The sequence below is a fragment of the Ceratotherium simum genome, chromosome X, assembly GCF_057802395.1.
Source record: "Ceratotherium simum simum isolate JZ-2026a chromosome X, ASM5780239v1, whole genome shotgun sequence".
Taxonomy (NCBI): Eukaryota; Metazoa; Chordata; class Mammalia; order Perissodactyla; family Rhinocerotidae; genus Ceratotherium; species Ceratotherium simum.
In genome coordinates this window covers 51,353,717-51,378,016 of record NC_141940.1, presented here as the reverse complement: position 1 = coordinate 51,378,016, position 24,300 = coordinate 51,353,717, and the positions used below count along the sequence as shown (strand labels likewise).

General features: G+C 37.7%; 1 protein-coding gene across 6 annotated transcripts in view; it reads right to left on the bottom strand.

Moving 5' to 3' along the window:
* LOC147911859 (uncharacterized) overlaps positions 1-24,300 on the bottom strand; it is a 434,190-nt gene that overhangs the window by 235,981 nt on the left and 173,909 nt on the right. For 4 of the 6 annotated variants that reach the window (XR_015550691.1, XM_087427625.1, XM_087427622.1 and 1 more), the window contains exon 1: positions 18,806-18,937. The exons of the other annotated variants lie outside the window; for them this stretch is intronic. Coding sequence is in view for 3 of the 4 variants with exons in the window: in XM_087427625.1 (XP_087283751.1) it covers positions 18,806-18,861 (56 nt within the window). In the remaining variant the exon portion in view is untranslated. Of the gene's footprint in view, positions 1-18,805; positions 18,938-24,300 lie in introns of those variants that run through there. 6 annotated transcript variants of the gene reach the window in all.

Genomic DNA, 24,300 nt, shown 5'->3' with positions numbered 1-24,300 from the left:
CCTTTTTATTACTCTTGTTTTCCTCTCTCTCCTGTTCTTTTCCTTTTTACATTTCTCTTTCCCCCTTCCCTTATTTCTGTCTCCTGTTGTTCTCTTCCTATCCTATTTGTCTCTTCTCTTTTTTTCCCCCTCTCCTTTTCCATTTTTCCTCTGCCTTCTTAAATGTAAAAACAAAATATGCATGTTGAAGACAGAGGAAGAAGAAAACTAAATAATTTGGAATTGTGCGAAATTGAAATCCTTCCCACCCACCTCCAACCCCCTCAAGGTAACCATAGTTTTCTTTTCTCCCTTTCACACCTTTTCTTTTGGACTTACAGAGAGAGAGAGAGAGAGAGACAAATTGACTGACTTCTATGATTTCTTCATTCAATTGTTGTTACTATCTGTTTTGACCAAAATAGTAATTAATTGTTTGGCATTTTAAAAAATCTAACCTTTTGAAGACATCTTCGTACGTCTGTATATACAGATCTATCGCATGCTTTTTAAAAGTTCCGTGGTATAACCTTAGCTGAATGGTGAGGCAGCATCACAAAGGACTTAAACTTGCTGTTACTTGAATCAGAGATAGGGTGTGATCTGACTCCTTCACTTACTAGCATTATAATCTTGAAGAAGACTCTTGCTTTCTCTAAGTCTCAATTTCTTCATCTGTAAAATGGAGATAATAGTATCTACTGACCAAGGTGGCCTTAATGTTCCCCTCAGCTTGACTAAACTTTAGACAGGCTCCTTCTTCCTGACTCTACACCCTGACCTTCCTTTTCTTAGGTCATTTGCTTTAGAAAACTTTTAATTGTAAATTCTTTCTCAGCTCCTTTGAGATGTAAATCTTTTTTAAAGCCTCTTGCCAGTTTTACAACCCAGGAATGTCTGTCTCAAGGATCCAGAAGCCATCCCTTTGAAATGTAACCATCAAGAAAGAGAGCACCCCCTTCTCCCAATCTCTGTGGGAGAATGAGAGCTTAATTTTGGTGGGTTCCTTACTCAAGCTGTAAAGCTATATCCTGTCATAAAGATATGAGTTTATGTTTTCTTTGGACAAAGCCAATACAAACACAGATGGTCTATGACTCCCCACTAATGTCCTCCAGTACTTTTCCACTAGTTCACTCTAGTGCTTAACCCTCCCCACCCTTTGTTTCAACAGACTTGAGTTCAGACTGAGTTCTGACTTCTCTCTCCTCTGTTGCAATAGCCTTGAATAAAGTCTTCCCTACCTGTTTAACTTCGTCCCTTGCAATTTTTTCTGACACTACTTTATATAGTTGAGAAGGATAAATGAGATAATAGACATAAAGCATCCAGTGCAGTGCTTGGCCAATATGAAGTGCTCAGTAACTATCAGTTATTTTAATTACCATAATTGACTTAACCATTCCCACATTGACTGACATTTCTGTTATCTGTAAAAATGTTTTTACTTTTACAGTGCTGAATTAACACTCCTGTATATTTACTCTTCCATAATTGTGCAAGTATTTCTGTAGGTTATTTTTCTAGAATTATAGAATTGCATTTTAAAATTTAGAAGGAATTCAAGAAGTGGATTTCAAACAGTAAGGAGAAGCCACAAAGACTGGCATTAGAGAACGGGTTGGGTGAAGGAGAAGTTGCTTAGTGGTTTAAACTGAATTCCCAAACTCCTGCATGAACTAAATCAGTTGTGCTTTTGTTTTATATGTTGAAGTTCAAAATAACTTTCCTCTGGAAAACAAAAGGACCTAAGTGGTTCTGTTACTAAAAACAACCACCACCACCTGCACGAACATTTGTTAGGGTATGCGGTCCAAGGAATTGTGTTTGTAACAATATTTCCAGGGATCCTGATGCGTATTAAATTTGATAAATAGTGGAAAACATGAGAACATGTACTTGGAATCAGATACATCTGTTATTCCTAGGTTTAAATCCTAGGTTCAAATCTACCACTTACAAATTGTAACACTGTCTCCCAACCCATCATGTGTATCATTGCCAATGATCTGCCTTTATATAACTTACTTCAACTGCACATGCTCAATTAGATAGCCCCCTCAGTGTTACCAATCCCTCGCTCCTACAACTGTTCTTGTGGAGGTGACTACTGGGAACCAGTTCATCTCCTCTTCTTCCCATCCCAAGCCTGCTGCTCTGACATAGCTGACAGTCTTTCTCCCAAATTGTGCTGGACCTATTGCTCTTGGTCTAATCCAAAGCTTCCAAACTTTGATGCACATTAGAATCTCATAGGGAGGCTCTAAAAATAGTAGTTCCAGGGGCTGGCCCAGTGGCATAGTGGTTGAGTTTGCGTGCTCTGCTTTGGCGGCCCTGGGGTTAACAGGTTTGGATCCTGGGTGCAGACCTATGCACCACTTATCAAGCCATGCTGTGGCAGGCATCCACAGATAAAATAGAGGAGGATGGGTACAGATGTTAGCTCAGGGCCAATCTTCTTCAGTAAAAAGAGGAGGATTAGCAACAGATGTTAGCTCAGGGCTAATCTTCCCCACCCCCCCCCCAAAAAATAATATTTCCAGGTTACACTCCATACCAATTAAGTCAGAATGTCTGGGGATGGGGTCTGGGTATCAAGAGTTTTTAAATATCCCCAGGTGATTCCTATTTGCACAACAATTGGGAACCATTGCCCTAACCCATGGGAGCCCTGATATGTAGGCTACTTCCCAAATGTTGTAGCCAGCTGCTAGCCAGCCCCTGGGTTAATTTTAACTCAAGGCAACAAACAGCTGTAAAACCTCAATGCAAATATTAGAACCCACCTTCCAGTGGCATCCCAGCAGTCCCCTCACAGTGCCCCTAACACATTCTTACCCCAGTACTCAGACTTCTCCTTATCCGTCCTATCCATTGCAGCAGGATCAATAATTTGTTGGGGGCCGGGAAGTGGCTTTGGAAAGACATCAGAAAGAAGGTTGCATTTGCAATAGCCTTTAAGGATGGAAAGGATTTTCATAGGTGTAGAGATGGAAGAAAACAGCATTAAAAAAGTGAGAACAGCTTAAGGAAAGGTACTAGTGCTGAAGTGAAGAGCACGATATTAGATGTTTTTATATTGTATCAGTGTTTCTCAGAGTGAGTATGAAGAACAACTGCATCAAAATCACCTGGGTAAGAACCAGATATCTGCATTTCTACAAGCTCCCAAGGTGACTCCAGAGTTTGACATTCACCTAAAGGGCAGTCATATACTATCTCAATGGGAAAATATGATTAGAGGTCACCTTACCTTGCAGTCCCCTTTTCCCTCTGCAGACTTGCTAGCTTCTACACAATCCCACAGTCGGTGTTTGCTGCCCCCTTGTGGAAAAAGTTGGGAATTATCTTTTCACTTCCCACTCAGTTGCTGTGCGTGATCTTGGAAAGCATATCATCCAGGAATCTTGCACTCAGCAAGCAAGGTCAGTGACATTAGAGAGATTCTTGGGACATCTCTCTTGTTTCTTTCTGTATTGCTGTAAAAATGAATTGCTTCTTAGCTATCTCCAGGAAATCCAATTCTACAGCCTCCTTGGATCACTTATTCCTGTGGGAGAGGGTGGGGGGCTTTGAATGATAAACCAAAGAAAATGTTCTTTAAGAGTGGAGATTTTGTGCTGGAGACTAACTTGCTGGAAGTAGAGCTTTGAAAAGATTAATGTGACAGAGGCACACAGGATGAACTGAATAAGAGAAAAACTGGAGATAGAGGGTTAATTAGACTATTGCCTTAGTTGACAAACATGTAATGGCAAGGAAAGGGACAGATGTGACAGATTGTGAACAAAGATTAGACAGAAACAAGTGGTTTACTAATATCAGGAGTGTGGGACAGAAAGAATATGATTAAACCATGGCTTTCTTCTAGACCCTGTGACTAAGGCACTAATCTCACCTGGTAAAAGTTTACTTCACCTGAAAACTCAGTCCTTTTGAGATGAACAAATTTCTTCAATGCTAATTTGCAAATATCACTCTATAACGATAATAATGCCTCAGGCTGTAAACAGGGCTATGTCCACATCGAGATAGCTACTGAACTCTATGTTGGCTATTCATTTATCATAAGGCATTGTCTCCAGAAGACAACTCCAACAGCAAATGTTTCCTGTGAGAAATAGCATTAATTCATCAATGAAAATTATCTCCAGTTACAATACCAATTAATTGATTAGTTAATTAGCTCTTACCAGGTAGCAGGAAGGCCTGTGAGAATGGTGCTTAAAACATTAAATGAGTATTGGGTAGGCGCTTTAGGCTGCTATGTAAGCTGTTATTTGGGGGGACCCAGAGTCACCTTCAAGCATCATAAGAGCCTTGGGCTCTTCAGCCAGTAGTAATCATTGTCCATGATTATTGACTGGATGCTTACTATGTGTCAGGCACTAATCAAAGCTTCTTACATGTTTTAGCTCACTTAATCCTCATACCAATCCTACGAGGTGGTGGGTACTATTATTATCCCTATTTTATAGCAGAGGAATGTGAGGCACATAGAGATTGAGTAAGTAGTCAAGGCCACAGTTAGGAAGTGAGAGAGACAAGATTTGAACCCCAAAAGTCTGGCTCCATTGACTACATTATTAATCCCAGTGTTATAATACCTTGAAAATATTGTAAGGAAAAGATTTGTTTATATGGCATGATATGGCGCCCTTAAGCCTCCAGGATGCTCAAGATCTTAGGGGTTTAATGCCACTCCTCCAGAAAGTTCCAGGAGGAAACAGTACTGAAAGGATCTGGCAGCACCCTCCAGGATAGAGCCAGAACAGTGGGGAGTAGGAGGGGGGAAGGGCAGAGAGATCAATAAAGATTGAGCAGTTATGAAGAAAGAGTAGAGGAAGAGACGCAAGGTGGGTGGGAGGACCTTAGGAAGACACAGGATGACCAAGGAAAATTCTGTATAGGTTAATAAGTGAAAAATAAATATGTTGTATCATCTGTTGGCAGCCAGCCCTGGTGGTCTAGTGGTTAAGAGTCGGTGCTCTCACCACCATGGCCCAGGTTCATCTTCCGGTCAGAGAACCACACCACCCATCTGTCAATTGTCATACTGTGGTGGCTGCGTATTACTGTGATACTGAACGCTATGCCACCAGTATTTCAAATACCAGCAGAGTCATGCATGGTGGACAGATTTCAGCGGAGCTTCCAGACTAAGACAGACTAGGGAGAAGTACCTGGCCACCCATTTCCAAAAAAATTGGCCATGAAAACTCTATGAATAGCAGCAGATCATTGCCTGATATAGCACCGGAAGGAGAGAGGATGATGCAAAAGACCAGGTAGTGTTCCACAGGGTCACTAAGGGTCAGAATCAACTCAATGGTACTAACAAACAATCAATCATCCATTGATTCCATACTTGTACATAACAGACTACTAGCAAGACTTCTTTCTGCTAACGGACCATTTCTTTATTTCTTTCCCAGTATTATGGGACTAAGGAATAACACAACAAATGCTTCTACTGTGACACTAAATTTTTTGTGTCATAAAAGGATGGCCTGAAGCTGGTAGAAATACAGTGCTGTAGTAGATAATGAATTAATTACTTTATCCAACAGTAAGATATGAAAAACAGCCTATAGCTTTAAGGCTACTGAAATGCCATTTTCTCTTATCTGACGGACCTAAGAAGGTGGCTTAAGGGCAATTGTTGCCATAGGTTGTAGGTGGGATAAAAATGATCTTTTTTAGATCAGTAGATGAATTGAGAGAACAATCCTTCTGTTAGAGCAGGAATTAAGGAAATTCATTAGATGTCTATAAATGGTTTAACTCACCAGCCCCCCAATTTCATAATGATTTCATTGCCTTAATGACCAATGAAAACAGTATTTAACATTCCAGATTTGGATTTTTTTTTCCCCAATGATAAAAAAAAAAAATTTCTATTGTAGGTATTTCTTCAAGGTATTGTATATGACCATCTGGATTGCCCCTTTTCATTTTACTCCCAGCAAATACTTCCTTGGAAGTAAAATGTCTATTAGCAAATAGTATGTTATTAGCCATCTTTTTCAACGTGTTAATCATGAGACATCCTCACTTCTGCCTTTTCCTCATAGCTATCATTAATGAAGCATTGGTGTCATTTGCCTTTTCATGGATAATTGAGTTAATTGTATAATGATTAATTTTTTGATAGCTGAAGATGATAAATCTCATTTTACCTGGAAAGCATAGATGTCGTTTGTGTATTAATGACAGTTTAAAATTGTGGAATGCAGTATAAAAGCATTACTACTTAAGGAACAAGATAACAATTGCTAAGAAGCATCATGGTTAATTCTAAATAATAATAACTAGCACATACAGTACTTAGTATGTAGCAGATATTGTCTAAGAACTTTATACATCTTCACTTATTTGATTTTTGCAACAACAATAAGAGGTTATTCATATTCTCCATTTTTTACAGATGAGGAAACCAAGGTAAAGGGAAGTTAAGTAATTTGTCTAATGTCAAACAGCTACTAAATGGCAGAGGTGGGATTTAAACCCAGGCAATCAGGATCCAGAATCCATGCATTTAACCACTATACTTCACCACATCTTATATGCAAGAACCTGGAAAAGAAACATCTTAGGACAGTGGTGGAACGCCGGTTAGGATTTTGTTTTTTTTCCCTTCGTAAATAATACAGTGGCTTTTTTTTTTTTTCAGAGAATGTGTTTTCTCTCAAAGCAGTAGAACTACATTTCCTGCTAGAGCTGACCTCTGATACTATCTATACATAATTCTGAGCTTCTGAGCATTATGATGTGACCTGGTGCCGAGTATCTAGGAGAGCGTCATTTAAATTCTGGCTTCCTTAATGAACCTACACTTTTTTCTTTCCCTTTCAAAGCTGTTGGAACTCATACAACTCCATAGGGCTCCAAGTGAAATTTCTATTTTACATATTCATTAGAAGGCAATAAATTGTTTAAGTACTAAAATTTAAATACTAGGGAGACAGGGTCACCTTTTTAGATGTTTAGTCCTGTTGCTATATTAAACTTGCGAGAGACATGAATGTCCATGTCCATATACTGTTATATTTAATTTCTTACAAAGCTAAGGAGCCTATAATAAAATTGTTTTATGCCTTAGCTAAACATAAGACAAAAAGAGGGAATCCATTAATGTTGGTACAAAATACACAAAAGGCAATATATGCATTTTTTATTTGTTGTCAGCCATCCTTAAAATCCATTTTAGTACAACCTGAGCATAGATCTCCTTTGCTGAATTAAAAAGGATAATTTCAAATAATTTTTTTTTAACTGGAACTCTCAGTTAACAAGACTTTGTGAACTGTACTTTCTGAGGGAGAATATAAAAGCAAATCACAGATAACAATATGAAGGATTCATGTTTAAAAGTACCTTCAGTGCATGTTTTGGATTCAGTCCATATTTTGCTCAATTTTCTACATTCATCATCTTGTGCTGAGCCAGTCTTAAAACAAAACTGTCAAATAAGTCACTTTGTCTTAGGGGCACATAAATGCTTTCTGGCTTTGCTTGGCAACCCATTCAGGCTTTTCCACCTACTTTCCTTCTCAAATCTTCTCACACATCAAAATTCTTATGTAGCAGCTTCACCTGACCTCAGCTTAACTGTTAGGAGGAAAATATTTGATCAATTAAACTTATTCATTAAGATCTTGTCAATGACTGTGAAATGCTTAATACGTTAGCTTTCCCAGAAGTATTTGCATTTTAAAAGAGTCACATTTTAACCTAAAGGAATCTCTAATAGCAGAATTACAATAAAAATCTGTTTGGCAAGAGCAACTTTTCTGGTGCACTACAAATTAACCTTCCAGGAAAGTGCCTAAAAGGCTGTTTCTCTTGTAACGTGGAATTTTATATTAACAGGGAACACTTTATCAAGATTTTTCAGGAAGGGTGAGTAGATGCTGAAATCCTTGAGTTCTTACATATTTGCGAGTGGTTTCCTTCTACCTTTAAAACAAACAAACATCCTAGACGGATATAGAATTATTAGGCTACAGCCTTTTACACTCCACACCTTGTAGATTTACTCCATTGTTTTCTTGAATGCAATGTTAATGAGAATTTTGAGACCAGCTGAGGTTTTGTTTTGTTTTTTAAGTTATCTATTTCTTGTGTTGGAATACTTGTAACTTCCCTTCTTGTCCTTGAAGTTCAATAATTTTATAAGGATATATCTTGATCTGAAGTATTTTCTAATATTTTTTCCAAGAACCCTTTTGATCTGCAATGTCTGAGTTTTCAGAAAAGTTTTGTTTTATTGCATCTTGCTATTTATGAGTAATTTATGTTCCATCTTTCAAAGACACCAATTATTACATGTTAGATCTCCACTGTCTATCTTCCATAACATCTTCTTTTGAATTTAGACTCAAGTTTCAATTCTGCCACTGACTAGCTGTGCGGCCTTGGGCAAGTTTCATAACTTCTCTGAGCCACCTGTAAAATGTGTCTAATAATAGAATTTGCCTTATAGGTTTGTTGTGAGGTTTGAACAACATAATTGTGTAAAGCACTTAGCACAGTGGTCTATAGCTGGTACTAGTATTAGCTATTATTATTCAAGACTTCAAACATAAAATTGAGAAAATTAGATATTTACTCTATTATATTTATCAAGGCAGAATAGGGGACTCTCATTTTGGAAACTATCTCAAGGCAAAATATTTTCTTTAACCTTCCAATAAATAGAAAGATCAATCAACAAGAAAGTCTCATTTTCTAAGCAATCTGGTTAGTGTTTATGTAAATAAACTTTATTAGAATATATTATCTTTTAAAACATAATTTCCTCATTCCCTTTTGCTCCCCCATGCTTTGTGAACTCTCAGAGGCCCCGAGATTAAACACTTAGAAGGAGATGTAAATGCTCTAACATATTGAGACACTGAGCATTGTTAGTTGCATCCAGTCACATGAGGTTAAGGTGAGATGGCAGTCCTTGAAGCTTGAGAAAAGTGTTAGTGAACTCCAGAGCAAAGATGCATAATTTAGCTGTTATTTCAAACTCAGACCCAAATTAATGTGGATGGCTAGAGTACCATGTAAAGTCTTAAAAGAGTTAGGTTTTTTTTTTTTTTTTTTTCTCCATCAAGCAGTTTCTTGAGTAATTGCCTCCTTAGTTGCACAGCTGGTATAGGTGATGAACACCTCATTGAGCTTAAGTTTTCTGAGTCAACGTTGGCAATAGCCTGGTAAGAATTTCATTGGGAGGAAGGGAGTCCATGATCAGGACCATTTACACATGAAGTTTCTAGAAAGTCATGATATATTCAAAGCCAAATAGAGAACTGCTTCAGTGACTAAAATCAGGAAGTTTTCTTACTTTATTGTTGGCATGAGCTCTTGGCTTTACTAACTACTCTTATTCTCCCTTCTGCAGCCTCTACTTTTACCTATGTATTTACTTCTGGAGTTATTTGGGAGTGAGGGTGGAGATTGTTCTAAGCAAAGAATTTCGCTTTTCCTCTGCTGATCAGATTTCTTGGGCTGATATATACCTCTGATTGAGCACTGTAAAATCTGTAGATTTTAAGCTCCACGAGGACAGGGACTATATCTGCTATACTTTATCCCATATTCTTAATACCCAGCATAGTGCCTGGCACCTGGTATATACTCAATAAATATTAATTAAACAAATGAACGAATGAGACCAAGGACTTTCTTTGGTATGTGCATCTCAGCATTCTGTGTCATTTGTATATAATCCCTATTGTTATCTATCTTGTATAAACTTGTTTTCTCCCTGGTATAGTTACTTTTCTAAGAACAGTTGATAAATCATAGATTTCTTTCAGGGGGGCATAATATGGATGTTTTCTATCACAATGTGGTCAGTAAGGTGTGATAAAGATTTGAAGTTCGTCTAAATACAATTAATGAAATTATATAGTATCTTAGCCTCAGCTTCCTTAAAATCAAAGCCGGTGACAAGAGCTTACTTGAGACTATGATTCAGGGAACAGGAGTGAGGGACAGAGAGAGTGAAAGAGGGAAGGAGAGAAAGCCCGTCCAAGGATACCTTATCAAGGTGGCCACTCCTACAGATGACTGGTTGCTTGCTCCTGCTAACCTTGTGAAAGGACTTAGGAAATACTTCTCAAAATGTGCTACTTAGGAAAAGAATGGGAAAGAAGCATTTATCCATTGAATTTCATTCCTTGTCGGCCAAGGCTTATCCTATGAAGCATTAACTTCCCTGTACTTTCAGGTTGCATTTGCAAGAGCAATGAGCAGGTTCCCATCATGGCCTGTGCTGTGGTATCAGAGAAGCCCAGGGCAGGAAGCAAGAGACATTTAGTGCAGGCTTGAAGTGAGGTGCTGTCAGGTTTCACCTGCGCGAAGCTGGTCAAAGTCTGTGGGGAACTGGTTACCATGGATGTGGCTGGAATAAGAGGTGCGGCTGAGAGATTTGAAGTGGTGCTTAAGAGATGTTCCATGCAAATAGTAAAATGACTAATCACTTATAAATATGACTTAAATAACATGTTTCAGATAGCATCATTTAGCTCCAAAAGAATACTTTGGCTGTAATTCAATCTATGAATTCTGTAGCTGTTTCTAAATCATACACACTTCACTCTGGCGTTTTGACATTAGCAGAGCCTCAAGATTGAATTACAAGACGATACTCGATTAAGAAGGATTTTAAGGGAAGAAAAATTATGAAAACAAACTACATGTAAGGCAAAGCAGAATTTAAAGGAGATGAAGACACACTGATCTAACAAAAGCAGCACAATTTTTCTAGAATTGGGTCTATTTGCAGGTATTTAACTGAAATAAGATTTTATCTGGAAATATTTATGTTTAGCATGATTTTTAAACTGTTTCTCAAAACGTGACACTTAAATACCCCAGTGTACTTGCAAAATAAAGTCAGACTCACTAACATTTAAAGTCAAATCCACAAGGAAGATGACTTGATTCTTCCGCTCCCTGGATAGGATTACCCGTAGAAACCTTACACCTGTCATGTCAAACATTTCTAGAATAAATACACTCACATCATGATGACTAGTAGAAAAACTTAGCTTGACCATTGCTACCAGAAGTCATCATCAGAATGGCTATGCTCCATAATACATTTATTCTTCAGGGTCAAACCTAGATGAGTCATAATCAAGTAGTTTTCCTCATTTAAATCTAGGCCACTGACATAAACTTGATTTTTAAATGTTGATCCTAACTCAGTACCAGGAGCACAGAGCTAGTTTAATTTTCATTTCACTACTCAAGGTGCATTTTAAGGTGCATTCAAGCAACAAGAGAGGAGCACATAATTTGGCGGAGTCCCAAAGTGTCATGTTACACTTCAAAGAAAACACCAGTGTTCTTGTGGACCATGAGTACTTTTGCACCAGAACTTACCAGTGAATTTGTCAATTAGCTGAAGATCAACTTCCATCATAAGTTACACACTGACACATCAAGGCCCCAAGGATGTGGTAAAATACATATACCCAATGAGCACTGTTGAGCCTGCAGGTTGCTTTGGCAGGTTGAATAGTAAGTTGGATTCCCCAGACAAATGCAAATAATGAGAAACCAAATATTTGTGGCAAAAAGGAACAATTATGCTGTGTATTTAAGCCAATTCAGAAAAGTGGTAGTGCATAATGGAAAGAGGTCAAAATACGGAGAAAAATGTGTATATTGTTTGTCAATCAAGATAGGCCAGGTTATTCTGTGGTATCAACAAACTCCAAAATCTCAGTGGCTTAAATAAAATACCAAAGGCTTATTTCTTACTATCATTACTTATCCAACATAGAGTTGACCATAAATAAGGTGGGGAGTGGGAGGTTGACGGACTCTGTCTGCTCCACATAATTATCACTCAGGCTGATGGAAGCTCCACCAACTTAAAATGCTGTCATCTTAATACAAAACTCCAGGGTCCACTGCAACATGGAAAGACATGGCTGGAGAGTTGTACACAAGCATTTCAATGTTTCCTCCTGAAAAGGACATGTCACTTTTGATCTCATTACATCAGGCAGAATCAGTCATATGGCCTCTTCTAATTTCAAGGAGGTGAGAAAGTATAATCCTCAGTGTATTGGAAGGAAAAGAGAACAGAATGTATTGGAGTGTGCTAGTAATGGCTACCATGATTTTAATCATGACTACCACTTTTGCATATCATTAGGAAAGTAACCTTTCTGAGTCTCAGTTTCCTCACTGTAAAATCGGGATAATAATTTTTACCTTGGGGTAATTATAAGTACTAAATGAGATTAAACTTTTGTATTGCACAGAGTGTCCCACACATAGTAAATATTTGCTAAATAATGGTCAGTTTAGTTCAGAGGGAAAATAGCCAGCTATTATCACTTAGCCTTGAATTACTCAAGTTTATTATTTATAACAACAAGATTCATTATCTTAAAGCCAGTCCTTTCCATCACTGTACATTTGGCCTGAAAATGTTTGTGTTCATACTGGTCTCCATTTGGACCCTCTAGACCTGAGGAAAGATAATTTATGATTGATCAAGACACTATCAGCATTGGTACAATTATTGTTATCTGTGAAACATAGCAAAGACTGGTTACAGAACAACTCTGTTCAGATTAATAAAATTAACTCCTGCTTTTTTAACATAAGGCATATTTGTGGTTACTATGCATATATGTTTTTGTTGCTCTACGGATATATAGGTTTGACATAATGATGTCTTTAGTAGCTTTTATGAAGTGGTTACCGCCTGTTTCATGCATCTAGCCTTATCTTTGCCTTATATTGTCAGCATCTGGGAGAGGTATCTTGCCTATCATTTCCTTTATGATTCCCTCAGAGCACTTAGGATGGTGATCTGTACATGATGGGGATCCAATATATGTTGACTGACTACTGGTAGAATGGCTTCTATGTTTCTGATTAATAAAACTAACGTACTTATTATGTGTTGAGACAAATCATTTTGATGGATGCATTCCTAAAACCTAGTGCATGTATCTCCGCCTTTTAAACAGAGAATAATGAAAACACCCTTTGATGATCTCCTCCATTTTCTCAGATTCAAACAACTCAAATTTACCTACCATGTATACCCATATGATCCAAGCTGTCTCTCCAGCCCTGATCTCTCTTTTGAACTCCAGATATATATTTCTAACTATAAACAGGGTATCCTTATCAGAATATATCTTTTGTCACACCTCCAATTCAACATGGACAAAGCTGACCTCATTATCTTCCCTCACAAACCAGGTCCAGTTGTTCTTCCTCCAGTTTTCCCTATTTATAGTTTAACCTATAAGCCTTACAGTCATTCTTAACTTCTTCGACCCTATTACTTACCTCCAATCAGTAACCTAGTCCTATTGATACTACTTTCTGAATATGGCTTCTCTCTCTCCCTACTTCTACTTCTTTAAACTGCTGTCGCTGAAACAACCACAATATTCCCCCCTAACTAGAGTCTTTATTCTTTCCTTCTTCAAATCACCTTTTATACTGCTACCAGAAGAAGCATGCTGTTTTTTCCCAATAGCTGTTTTTTTTTTTTTTTTTTTTGGTGAGGAAGATTTACCCTGAGCTAACATCCGTTGCCAATCTTCCTCTTTTTCTGCTTGAGGAAGATTAGCCCTGAGCGAACATCTGTGCTAATCTTCCTCTATTTTTTGTATGTGGGATGCCTCCACAGCACGGCTAATGAGTGGAGTAGGTCTGTACCTGGGATCCGAACCCGCGAACCTGGGCCACCGAAGTGGAATGTGTGGAACTTTAACCACTTGGCCACGGGGCTGACCCCTCCAATAGATTTTTTTTTTTAATGATACATTAAAAAAGCATTCTCGATACAAATCTGTGCACCTTCTCAAGCTGCATCAACAGCTTGCTTTCCAAATAGGTTTGCCCACCTCTTGGACGGCACAGCCACCCACTTTGTAGAGTTCACTGAGCTAGCCAGAATCCAAGTTAAAGCCCCAGATCTGTATATCCATCACATCTCATACTCCAAGCCTAAATGCATTAAGCCATTCCTCCATTTCTGGACATGAATGAAATGCCACACCATACTGCATGACCTGTCTTCTTGAGCGGCCTCTGAGTGGCTGAATGATACAATCTGGAAGTACTGATTTTTAGCTCCCTATGAGGTGAACTTGACCAATAAGTGAGTCAGGCATCTAAACTCCCCCTTCCTCCTCCCTTCTGCCCTCTGAGGACTGCTCCAAGAAACAGGCACTCTTTTCCAGCTTTCCAGAAAAGTCCAGCAACAGTGGTGCCAAACAAACACAACCTGCTGAGAATAACCTGCTGTGTTTCTTCTTAGCGCCAGTGATAAAGCAGAAAACAGCTCAGGAATTCATTGCCTCCCACTGCTTCATACCTTTCCTTGTCTCACTTCCCCTTTTTTTCTTTACCCTCAAATTCCTGGACTTGCCCTCCAAATAAAGTGTCAGCACATTAATCTAGCCTCAGGCTCTGCTTACAGAGAACCAGGGCTAAGACACATAGTGTAAATCAAACAGTGCAAAGGGTAGACAGTAAGAACTAAGTCTCCCCAGCCAAACAAAACTTGTGTCAACAGATCCTCATTTCCTGCCCCAGAGGCATCCATAATTATCAGTTTTTGTGTCCTTCCAAAGATAGTCTATGCATATAAGCACATGCATAAATATAATATTATATACATACATATGTATGAATATTCCCCTTTTTTACACAAGCAAACACAGAATACGCCCATTGCACTTCGCATTTTCACAGTGTGAATTTTCCAAAACACAAATCCAATCATGTCACTCTCAAACTTAAAAGCTTCTGATGGCAGATTCTCATTGTTCCCAAATAAAATTCAAATTCCTAGCACTGAAGGCCCGCCATACTCTGGCCTCACCCTATGACTATTGACATACTCCTCTACTCCTCTGCCCTAATGTGTCCTTTATTTGGCCACACTCGCCTTTCTGTTCTCCATATAAGCAATGCTCTCATATGTCCACACATTTGTGCATGCTGTTTGTTCCATTTGCACAAAATATTCTTTCAATATGTATGTGTTGAATGATTAAATGAATCATCGAATCACTGTGGTCAACTAATGACTACAGTTTGATGTTCTTTTTAAATGTCAGTTTTTTTAATCTCTTCTGTGCAGTTAATCATCAATTTTCACAGCTGTGGACATATGTTTTGAACAGCATTCACTGATATCTCTAAAATAGCTGTACATTCTAAGGCAAGGTAGGCAGAATGTTTTCAGAGGAAACCAAGTAGCCAAGCTAAGTAAAATGATAACTTTAATTTTCTAGACAGTACTAATCTTCTAAGAGTATAAAACCCAGGCTCTAAAACAGCTGGTTTTTTCATTACTTGTTGTTTTCCGGTGATTCATTTAATTCCAGCTTTCAGCTGTGCCCCGGGTGATTGTTTTTACTAGAAATCTGATAGGTAGATAAGTGGAGTGTTACTGTTCCTCACATTTTTCAAAATCCCAATATATAGCACACATGCACAGAAAAGAGGAAAGAAAGGGGCATTCAACCAAATTGCCTTTTCTCTGGCCTGCTTGTGGAAATATCATTAGGCATTCAAAAACCTGAACACTCATTAACATCGTAGGCATTCTACATGCAAAACTAGAGTCAAATATGCAGAATTGCTTACTGAGACTTTGAAGGAAAGATTATCTGATATTTATACAAACTCATTAAAAGAAAATGAAGTTTTCAGTCAGAGTTTTTGAGTTGCTTTAACTTTGTTCAGATGAAGAAAACAAGACTTTGAGCTTCTTGAAAGGAGGAAGTTATATATGTATGAAGTGTTGATTCATACACTTCTTGATCCAGGTCTCCCAGAATACTGACATTATACAATGTATCTCCATTTGTTCATAATGTATTAAAGGGCATCTTGAATTTTTTCTCATACCTGAAGGCACTTTGAAATGAAAGCTTCTTCAAGTAATATGCCTTTCTTAGAAAACAGATTCTTGTTTGCTCTTCTCTACCACTGTCATCCATGTTGTGATCTGTTAAAGGCCTGCAAAGACTTCTCTGTATCTCTCTATGGCCAAAATGGATTGTCTATGCAGTGGAGCTTCTGTGGAAACTGGTTATTAAATGATTGTCAAGCCTATGCCCATCCTTAAAGAGGGATAAAACAATAACAGTTACTAAACCAAACTGAAATATCAATACCCTCTGAATGAAGGCTATGAGAAGTTGCAATTTTAAGTTACCTGCATTAGATATGAATGTAACGAACAAAATATGTGAGATGCTTAGAGTTTAAGAAATGAATTTTACTTTGGGTAGTGAGAAAGCAGAGCAAATTCCCATGAGAGGCAGAGAGTGAGTCAGTTCTACTCATGTGATATCACAGAGACCAATCTTAATGGTTTTAAAAGTAGGTAAACATATTTAGGCGTGTTTGCCCATAGGCCAGCTTATATGCCCTTATAGGCCTTGCATAGATTAATTATGTTTTGATTTAGATTTATCCTTTTTATCTCACTATAAGTTCCTGTGGAATGCCTCATATATGAAGTGCTTCATTTCCAGGGGATATGTGTAAAATGGTATTGGCTCATTATTTGGGTAGACCTTGGCCTTTCTTATGGAAGATGAGTAAGAAAATAGAGAAGTGAAAGATCAAGGTGACATGTTTACAGTAACAAATTAAATGTAATTTTAGGGTCCCCAAAACAAGCTTCAGAGTCTTGAGGTAAATACACATATATTTGTGACCATAAGAAAAATCTGAGTAAAACCCACTCACACTTTTCTAGGAAAGTGGGTGTGGTAACCAGGCCTTAGAATATAGAAAAATGGTAGCTTTAAGTTACTGTTACAGGAACAGAGAAGATAATTAATCCCCAACACTAACATTTTTCTTTTTTTATTTTTCCCATGCCAACATTTAGGGGTTTCAGCAAAGAAAATCAAGAAACGAAGGGAAAAATCTATCAGAAAGAAATGAGAGAAAATTTAGCATTATGAAGCAAAGAAAACAATTATACTAAAAATATCAAAGTACTGACAAAGTCAGGTTCATTAAAAATGGCTGTCTTCAGGTACCACCTAATTCTATAAATTTTAGTAGATATTCTATCAATGTCTTTAATCTTCCAAATGTCTTTAGCAACTAGGAAAATTGATAGGAAGGTATTCTTTTTGGATTTCTTATGCTAACAGCATATTATCTATTTGCTGGCTAGAATTAAATGTAATGATAATAATAGATAATTATTATTGATGAAATGTTTATGGTGCATCAGGAACTATGTGAAGCATTTTGCATGCACCATCTCATAAAATCCTTACAACTGCTCTATGAGGTGAGTATAGTAAATGATCCACAGTTCACAGATGCAGAAACCGAGAGGCTCAGAGAGGAGAAGTAATCTGTCTGAGGTCACAACGGTAGTAAGTGGTACAGCTGAATTTGAATCTGTATCTCTATGTGAATCCAAAGATTGTGTGCTAATTACCAACCACTTCAGTCAGTTTAGGACAACTTCTATCTTCAATGCTGTATCTTCATGCCTATTCTATTGGGTTAGGGCAGAAGCAAATGAGATTGGGTGTAAATGTTGGTATCTTTAAGGCAAAACTGATTGATTCATTCCACAACATTTATTGAGCTTCCATTTATCATGAGGAAACATTAGAAATTATATGCCAAAGCATGAGAAATACAAAGATGAATAAGATATGATATGAGTCTCAAGTCCTTTGCAGTCTAGTTGGGGAGAGCAGACAAGTAAACAGATGATCATAATTCAGACTGGTAGACGCTATGGGGTATAAGCATACGTTGCTGTGGAGGCAGATAGGATGGACACCAAACTAAGTTTGGCAGGTTCAGAGAAGGTATCTCAGAAGTCCCAGTGAGACTTGTAGATTGAACGAGGTATATAAACAAAGAGACGTGGGGGTAGCAGAAAGAATGTCTTTGCAGGCAGAGGGAGAATCATGTATAAAGACCTGGAGGAGAGAGACAGTATGATACATTTGAGGAACTGCCAGTAGTTAAGTAAAACTATAACAACAAAACTCTTTAGTTGAGCATATTGTTGTATGTCATCTGTTCAGTCTTAGGGAGTGGGTTTCTGGTCTCAGTGATCCACTGAAGAGTATCCTGGAGAGAGCTGAATTACATTTTTGGAGCATGTTTCATTCCTACATCTCTTCAGCGCCCTGTAAAATGTGTAACATCTACTAACCTGTCAACTTTCAATGTCCCTTGGATTAAAGAAAAGTAGAGACTGAAAACTAGTGTCTTAAATAAAACCTTGGTACCTTGGCTGCTTGGTGGGATAGGTAGAAACTACTTGAAACCCTCTACCTCAAGCATTTCAAAGGATTCTAGTCCTAACTGTTTCTGAGTTAGTACACAGCAAACACAATGCATTATGACTGTGTAGGCACTACCATTAGAAAGCTAGACTCAGAACAAATTGTCATATAACATATGTGCATATCTTATCCAATTTGCGCAATGAGAAAACTATGCCCACATGGCATATGTTTGAATTGGCAGTCAGTTTGTGGCATGCTGGGTAAATGATTGAAAAGGACTGAGGAAAAAGCATCTAGGTTAAATGACATGATATCTCTTCCACTGAGCACTTCTAGTACAGGAGAACTTGAGGCAAAAATTACCTTCAGTAGTATGGTTCTTGCCTACATAATCACGCAAAAAAATTCTTGAGTATGGAATCTTGCAAGATTTTTCTGCCCAATTCAACATATACTTATTGATCACCTACTATATGCCAGATACTGAGTTATGTGCAGTAAAGGAGCCAAAAATAGATTGCAATCTATTGGAGGTGAAGAAGCCAGTATAAACTAACCTCAAAATACTGAGGTAGTGTTTAATAACAAATGAGGAAACTTCCAAAGCCTTCATGGAGTTCGTGGCATGTGAACTGATCCTTGACAGGAACGTAAAATATCAACAGGTAGTGTTGGCAGGAAAATATTCTGGGCTGTGGGAACAATAATAATGATAATCACAAAAACAATAATAAACTGTAATGGTCATTGAGAGCTTACTATCTGCCAGGAATTTTTCTAAACACTTCATATCTTTAGCTCATGTAACGTTCATAGCAACCCTATGTAGTAGGCACTATCATTATCCACATTATAGATGAGGAAAATGATTTACAGAAAAATCAGAAAGATTAAATAACCTGCCCAAGGCGACACCACTGGTAAGTATTAGAGCTGAGATTCAAAATAAGGCAAGCTGTCCACAGAACCCATATCCTTAACTGCTCCCTCATAGTATATGAGTAAAGAAGCAGTAGTGGAAAAATATAACAATGTATTTGGAGCATGTCAAGTATTCTGGGGCTACTGGGGCACAGCATATGAAAGAATTAAGTGTAAATAATGAGAAAAGAAGCTAAGACAATAGTTTGGGACCAGATCACCAAAGACCTTAAAAATCATGCTAAGGAATTTTCAGTTCACTATGGAAGTAATCACTGGGGTAAGATTAGGAAGTAATAATGGCTTTTGAGGAGGTAACTGACATAATGCAACCCACTTTGGGAATATAATCTTAACCATACCATGAAGAATGCATTTAGAGATAAGGGCATCCAGGCAAGAGAGACAAGAGGTAGAGGCAATGAAAACACTTGATATCCCTTCCATGAGAGTTGCTGCCTTAAATAAGTAGACAGATGGAGGATAAACGATACGTTCAATTTTTTGGTGCTAGAATGGAGTGCATTAACAAGAATATGAAAAATTTCAAAGCCCATAGCCCGATTCAAGTCCCTACCCACAATGTTATTTATATTGTAGCTGTGTCTGAATTTTCCCAGCAAAGAGATATCAGATAAGTTTTCTCATGTTATGACCAAAATAACTAATCTCAATTACTGTAGTGCTTAAGAAAGTATCTTATACATGATGGAAAGTTAATACTCTGTGAAGATTTAACAAAGAAGCCCTTATTATGATGATTTTTGCTTGAGGGCTATATACACTATTTTAGAGGCTTGTATTTCTCACACTGTATTCAAGGGCATTGTTTAATGCATTACCACATTACTTCAACAGTAAATTAAATGTGTCCTAATGGCCTAAAACTGTTAATTTATCTCCTAAAGTCTGACTTCCTATAAGGGAATGACTTAGATATGGGAAGAATCTGGCACAACTAGTTGCTTATTGCTTAACAGTATTAAATTGCGCCTTAGAAGTCCAAGTTACTACCATGGAAAATGTGTTATACTTGGAATGAGGAATTCATTTTATTCTCAGGGTCCAAGAGGTAGTACAGTGTAGTGGTTAAAAGTGCAGTATCTGGGCCACACTGCTTGAATTCAAATTTCAGCTCCACCAGTAATTGTGTTTACCTTGGTCAAGTTACTTAACAACTCTGTGCCTCAGTGTCATCATTTTAAAATAGGGATACTAACAACATCTACTTCAAATAGTGAAGATTAGGTGAGTTAATATATGCAAATCTAAAGCTCTTAATACATTGCCTAGAATACACAGAATTTGATAAATGGTAGCTATTATTCTAAGAAGATTGTATAAAGTACAGTTTGTACATCAAGAGCTACGATTTTCATATTATTTCTTCATTAAGTCATTGGGTTGTCTTTGCATTAATTAGAAGATCCAACATATAAACTTTACATATAATGGCTGTTTCATTTGCTTTTACTTTCCAATTTGCCTTGTGTCAGAAATTGGAGCAGTGTTAAATACCCGATGTGCTGTAAGAGTCAATAAAATCTTGGCTCTATCACTTACTAGTGATGGGAAAGTAACAGATTAGGAGCTTCCATTCCGATTTTACTGGCTTGTTCCTAATTATTCTCAGCATCCATGGTATATGTTTCTGTTATGAATGCTGTTGCTGATTAGCTTGACTACAGGCATTTAGTTGACAAACTACATGTTAAGGAACTAGGGAAAAAATCTGTAGGCAAAGGAAAAAAAACTGTGCATGGCATGATTTCTTTCTTTATTGCAGACTGATAGACATTCCATAACTATTTTGGTCTACAGCTTTATTGCAAAAAGCTTCTCCAAGGACATTTTTGACAGGGATCAGAATTTCTTCCCTATCTTTGGGAGGCAAAGTAAGTTTTGACACTTGCAAAAAGTGATAAAATCGAACAACATGCTTCAATACCATAAGTTTATTCCCCTATTATCAGAGTACCAACTACCTAACACCTTCCTTGTAAAGCTCATTGCAGAGTCTAGGGGATGGAGGGTGGAGGATGCAGCAAAGTGTGCAAGGGGAAGTGATCTTTGATTCCAACAGGGGAGTAGACATTGTATACAGTGGGAATGGGTATATATTAAGAGAACTGATTTGGTAGATTTACAATGCATGACCCCTTGAGCCCATGGTAACCTAACTGGATGTTGAAGTGGAGATGCTTGCCTTTAGCATTATGACTCTTTATCTTAACAAACATCAAAATGTGAGCAGGAAAAAAAAGAGGGAGAGAAAATAAGCTATTGATTTTCTCAAGTTGTCTTAACCTGGAACCTAATTGAAGGTCAGTATATGTATCCATCTCAAAGATCAATTTTTGGAAAGGCATTATAGTATCCTGACACACACACCAAAAGAGGCTTGGTGATTTTCCACAGATGCTATTGAAAAGAAAAATATTTTAGCTGAGGCAAACATTCTCTTAGGAAAATCAGATCCAAAGAAGATAAACTGCAAAATAATTTGGCTGCTTATCAAGAGCCCAAATAAAAAAGGGGATATTTTGACTGGGTCAGTAGATTGGATACAGGGCAGAGAGGGAGACTTGGAGTGTTCTGTTTGTCATTAATCCATAGTAGAACCTAAAAAAACTGTACTTATATGTCAGTGGACTAACATCTACTACTCTCCTCAGTTCATCTTGTTCTGTAGCATCAAATACATATGTTAACTTCATCTTTCCCACACTATATAGTGGTAAAACTCATGTAAAAAAATCTCATTACAAGATACACAGAATAACTAGAAGGAAAAGAAAAACAGTACGGTTCCTTGATTCACTGCAATGGTGCTATCTCCCCAATTCCTCCCTCCCTCTTACCCACAGTTCCATCTGCTTTTATAGTATGTATTCAGGCATATAAATACTATTCACGGAGCCCCTGCCTTATAGTGTCTCATTAAAGAGACTTAAAGAACTGCTTTGTGATAACAAGGAATGAGAAAAGCCTGGCTCATGTCTGGCTTGTGTGCCTCAGATATAAGCCCAGTTTCTGATCAGAGCATAATAAGAATTGGTAAGAAAATGGGGGGGTGATTATAAACAGGCACAAAGTTTCTTTCTGGGATGATGGAAATCTTCCAAAATTTGGTGACTTTGGTTATGGATGCACAGCACTGTAAATATGTTAAAATTCATTAAATCGTACACATCAAATGGCTGAATTTTATGATTTGCATAATATACCTCAATAAGCTATTGTTTAAAAAAAGAATTGGCAAGAACTACTTTTTGAACAAATCCACATAATGCTAAAAACCTGGATGAAAATAGAAAAGTATAATTCATATCTAGATACTATATTTACAACAGTACTTCTCAAATTTTTTGGTTTGTGAACTACTCTGATAGATGAAAAGGCCCTACACTTCCCCTTTGCCCCAACAACACTCAGTTCTTCTAATTTACTACTGTAAAGAAAACTATACCAAAACCCCTCCCTGGAGACTGGCAGCTGCAGCAACAGGATAACAGCTGCCTGATTCTGTCACATGAGGCTTAACTTAAAACTTGTAGCAGTCAAGTGTCTCTGCAATTAGTCTTCTTTTTTTCTTCTCTCTCTCCTGCCTCAGAATTTCCCCTAGATTCTAATACACCTTGCCTTTGCTTTTGAACTGGCCTCCTGTCCAGCTGAAGACCACTAAATATTCTAGTCTACTGATCTACAGTGCACAAAATGTTTTATATTTTCGAAACGGCCTCTGTTCAGCTATATTTTTTTAAACTTTTCACTCAAGATCAAAGGTCTACCTCTCTTCCTTTGTCTCACTGAACCTAGTAATTGCTCTGGCCAAGAAGGGTAAATAACAAACCCAACATTCACTTCACCTTAGATAACAAATAGATTCTAACCTCTAAACAAGATTGTTTAAAAAAACACTCTGAAAGGAAACAGTTGGCAGATTGATACAGATTGTGGGAGAACCAAGTTGGCCTTGCAAGTGGGCTCTATCAACAGTGTTGTGACCCGCATCCAAATTAGGCCGATTGAGTTCCACAGTTTAGAAGGGTGGATTATCTCACCATTTCACATTTGTTTTCAGAATTCATGTAATGTCAGGCTTTAGTGATAAAGATGATTTCAGTTGCTCCATACATTTAAGAAATTTGAAAGTGTCTCTAAAAGTTTCAATAAGTACAGTGCAAGGTCTTTTGCATAATCCAGAGTAATCTAATGCTAGAATGATTTACTCTTGCATTATTATATGCAGAAATACTCCTTGGTTTTGAATTCAGAATCCCTAATCTGTCTTTCATTCTTATACATTTGCAACTTCATATCTAAGGTTCTTATGAAGCCCCAAACATTCCTCTGCTCTACCCTGTCAAACTATTCTCTGTAAAGTCATGTATGCACATTTCATCTCCCTTAACCTCCAGATCTGTCTTTTTCTACCTATTTCTTTCATGTGGAATCCTTTCTTTCTCTGCATTAATTTATGTTCTTTCCCACCTTCAAGACCCAGCCAAAATTCTCCTTTAAGAAGTATTTTGTGATTGCTTCACTTGCCTTTCATATAGGAATACAAATTCTACTGTTAGCATCATATCTCAGAGATTTTATTGTTGGCCAAAGTCAACCTAAAGGGATTTCTCCTTGAGGGCAAATTATGTCATTTTTTCATAACTCCACAAAGTCTTAAGACATCTGTGAATTAGGTTTAAGGTCAAAAAAGAATTTCCCCATCCTATTGATAAACATGCTATATTTGGTTAACTGTTCTCTTATTCTAATGTTTTAGAATTAAAAAACCGTGTTGGGGGGCTAGCCCAGTGGCACAGGTGGTTAAGTGCACGCACTCCGCTGTGGTGGCCTGGGGTTCGCTGGTTTGGATCCTGGACACGCACTGACGCACCACTTGTCAGGCCATGCTGTGGCAGGCACCCCATGTAAAGTGGAGGAAGATGGGCATGGATATTAGCCCAGGGTCAGGGTTCCTCAACAAAAAGAGGAGGATTGGCAGATGTTAGCGCAGGGCCGATCTTCCTCATGAAAAAAAAAAAAACTGTTAGGTCCATGCTCTTTCTTGAGAAGGCATAAAATGGACCTCTGCTGGGCAAGGATATTGAAAGACTTGATGGATCAAATG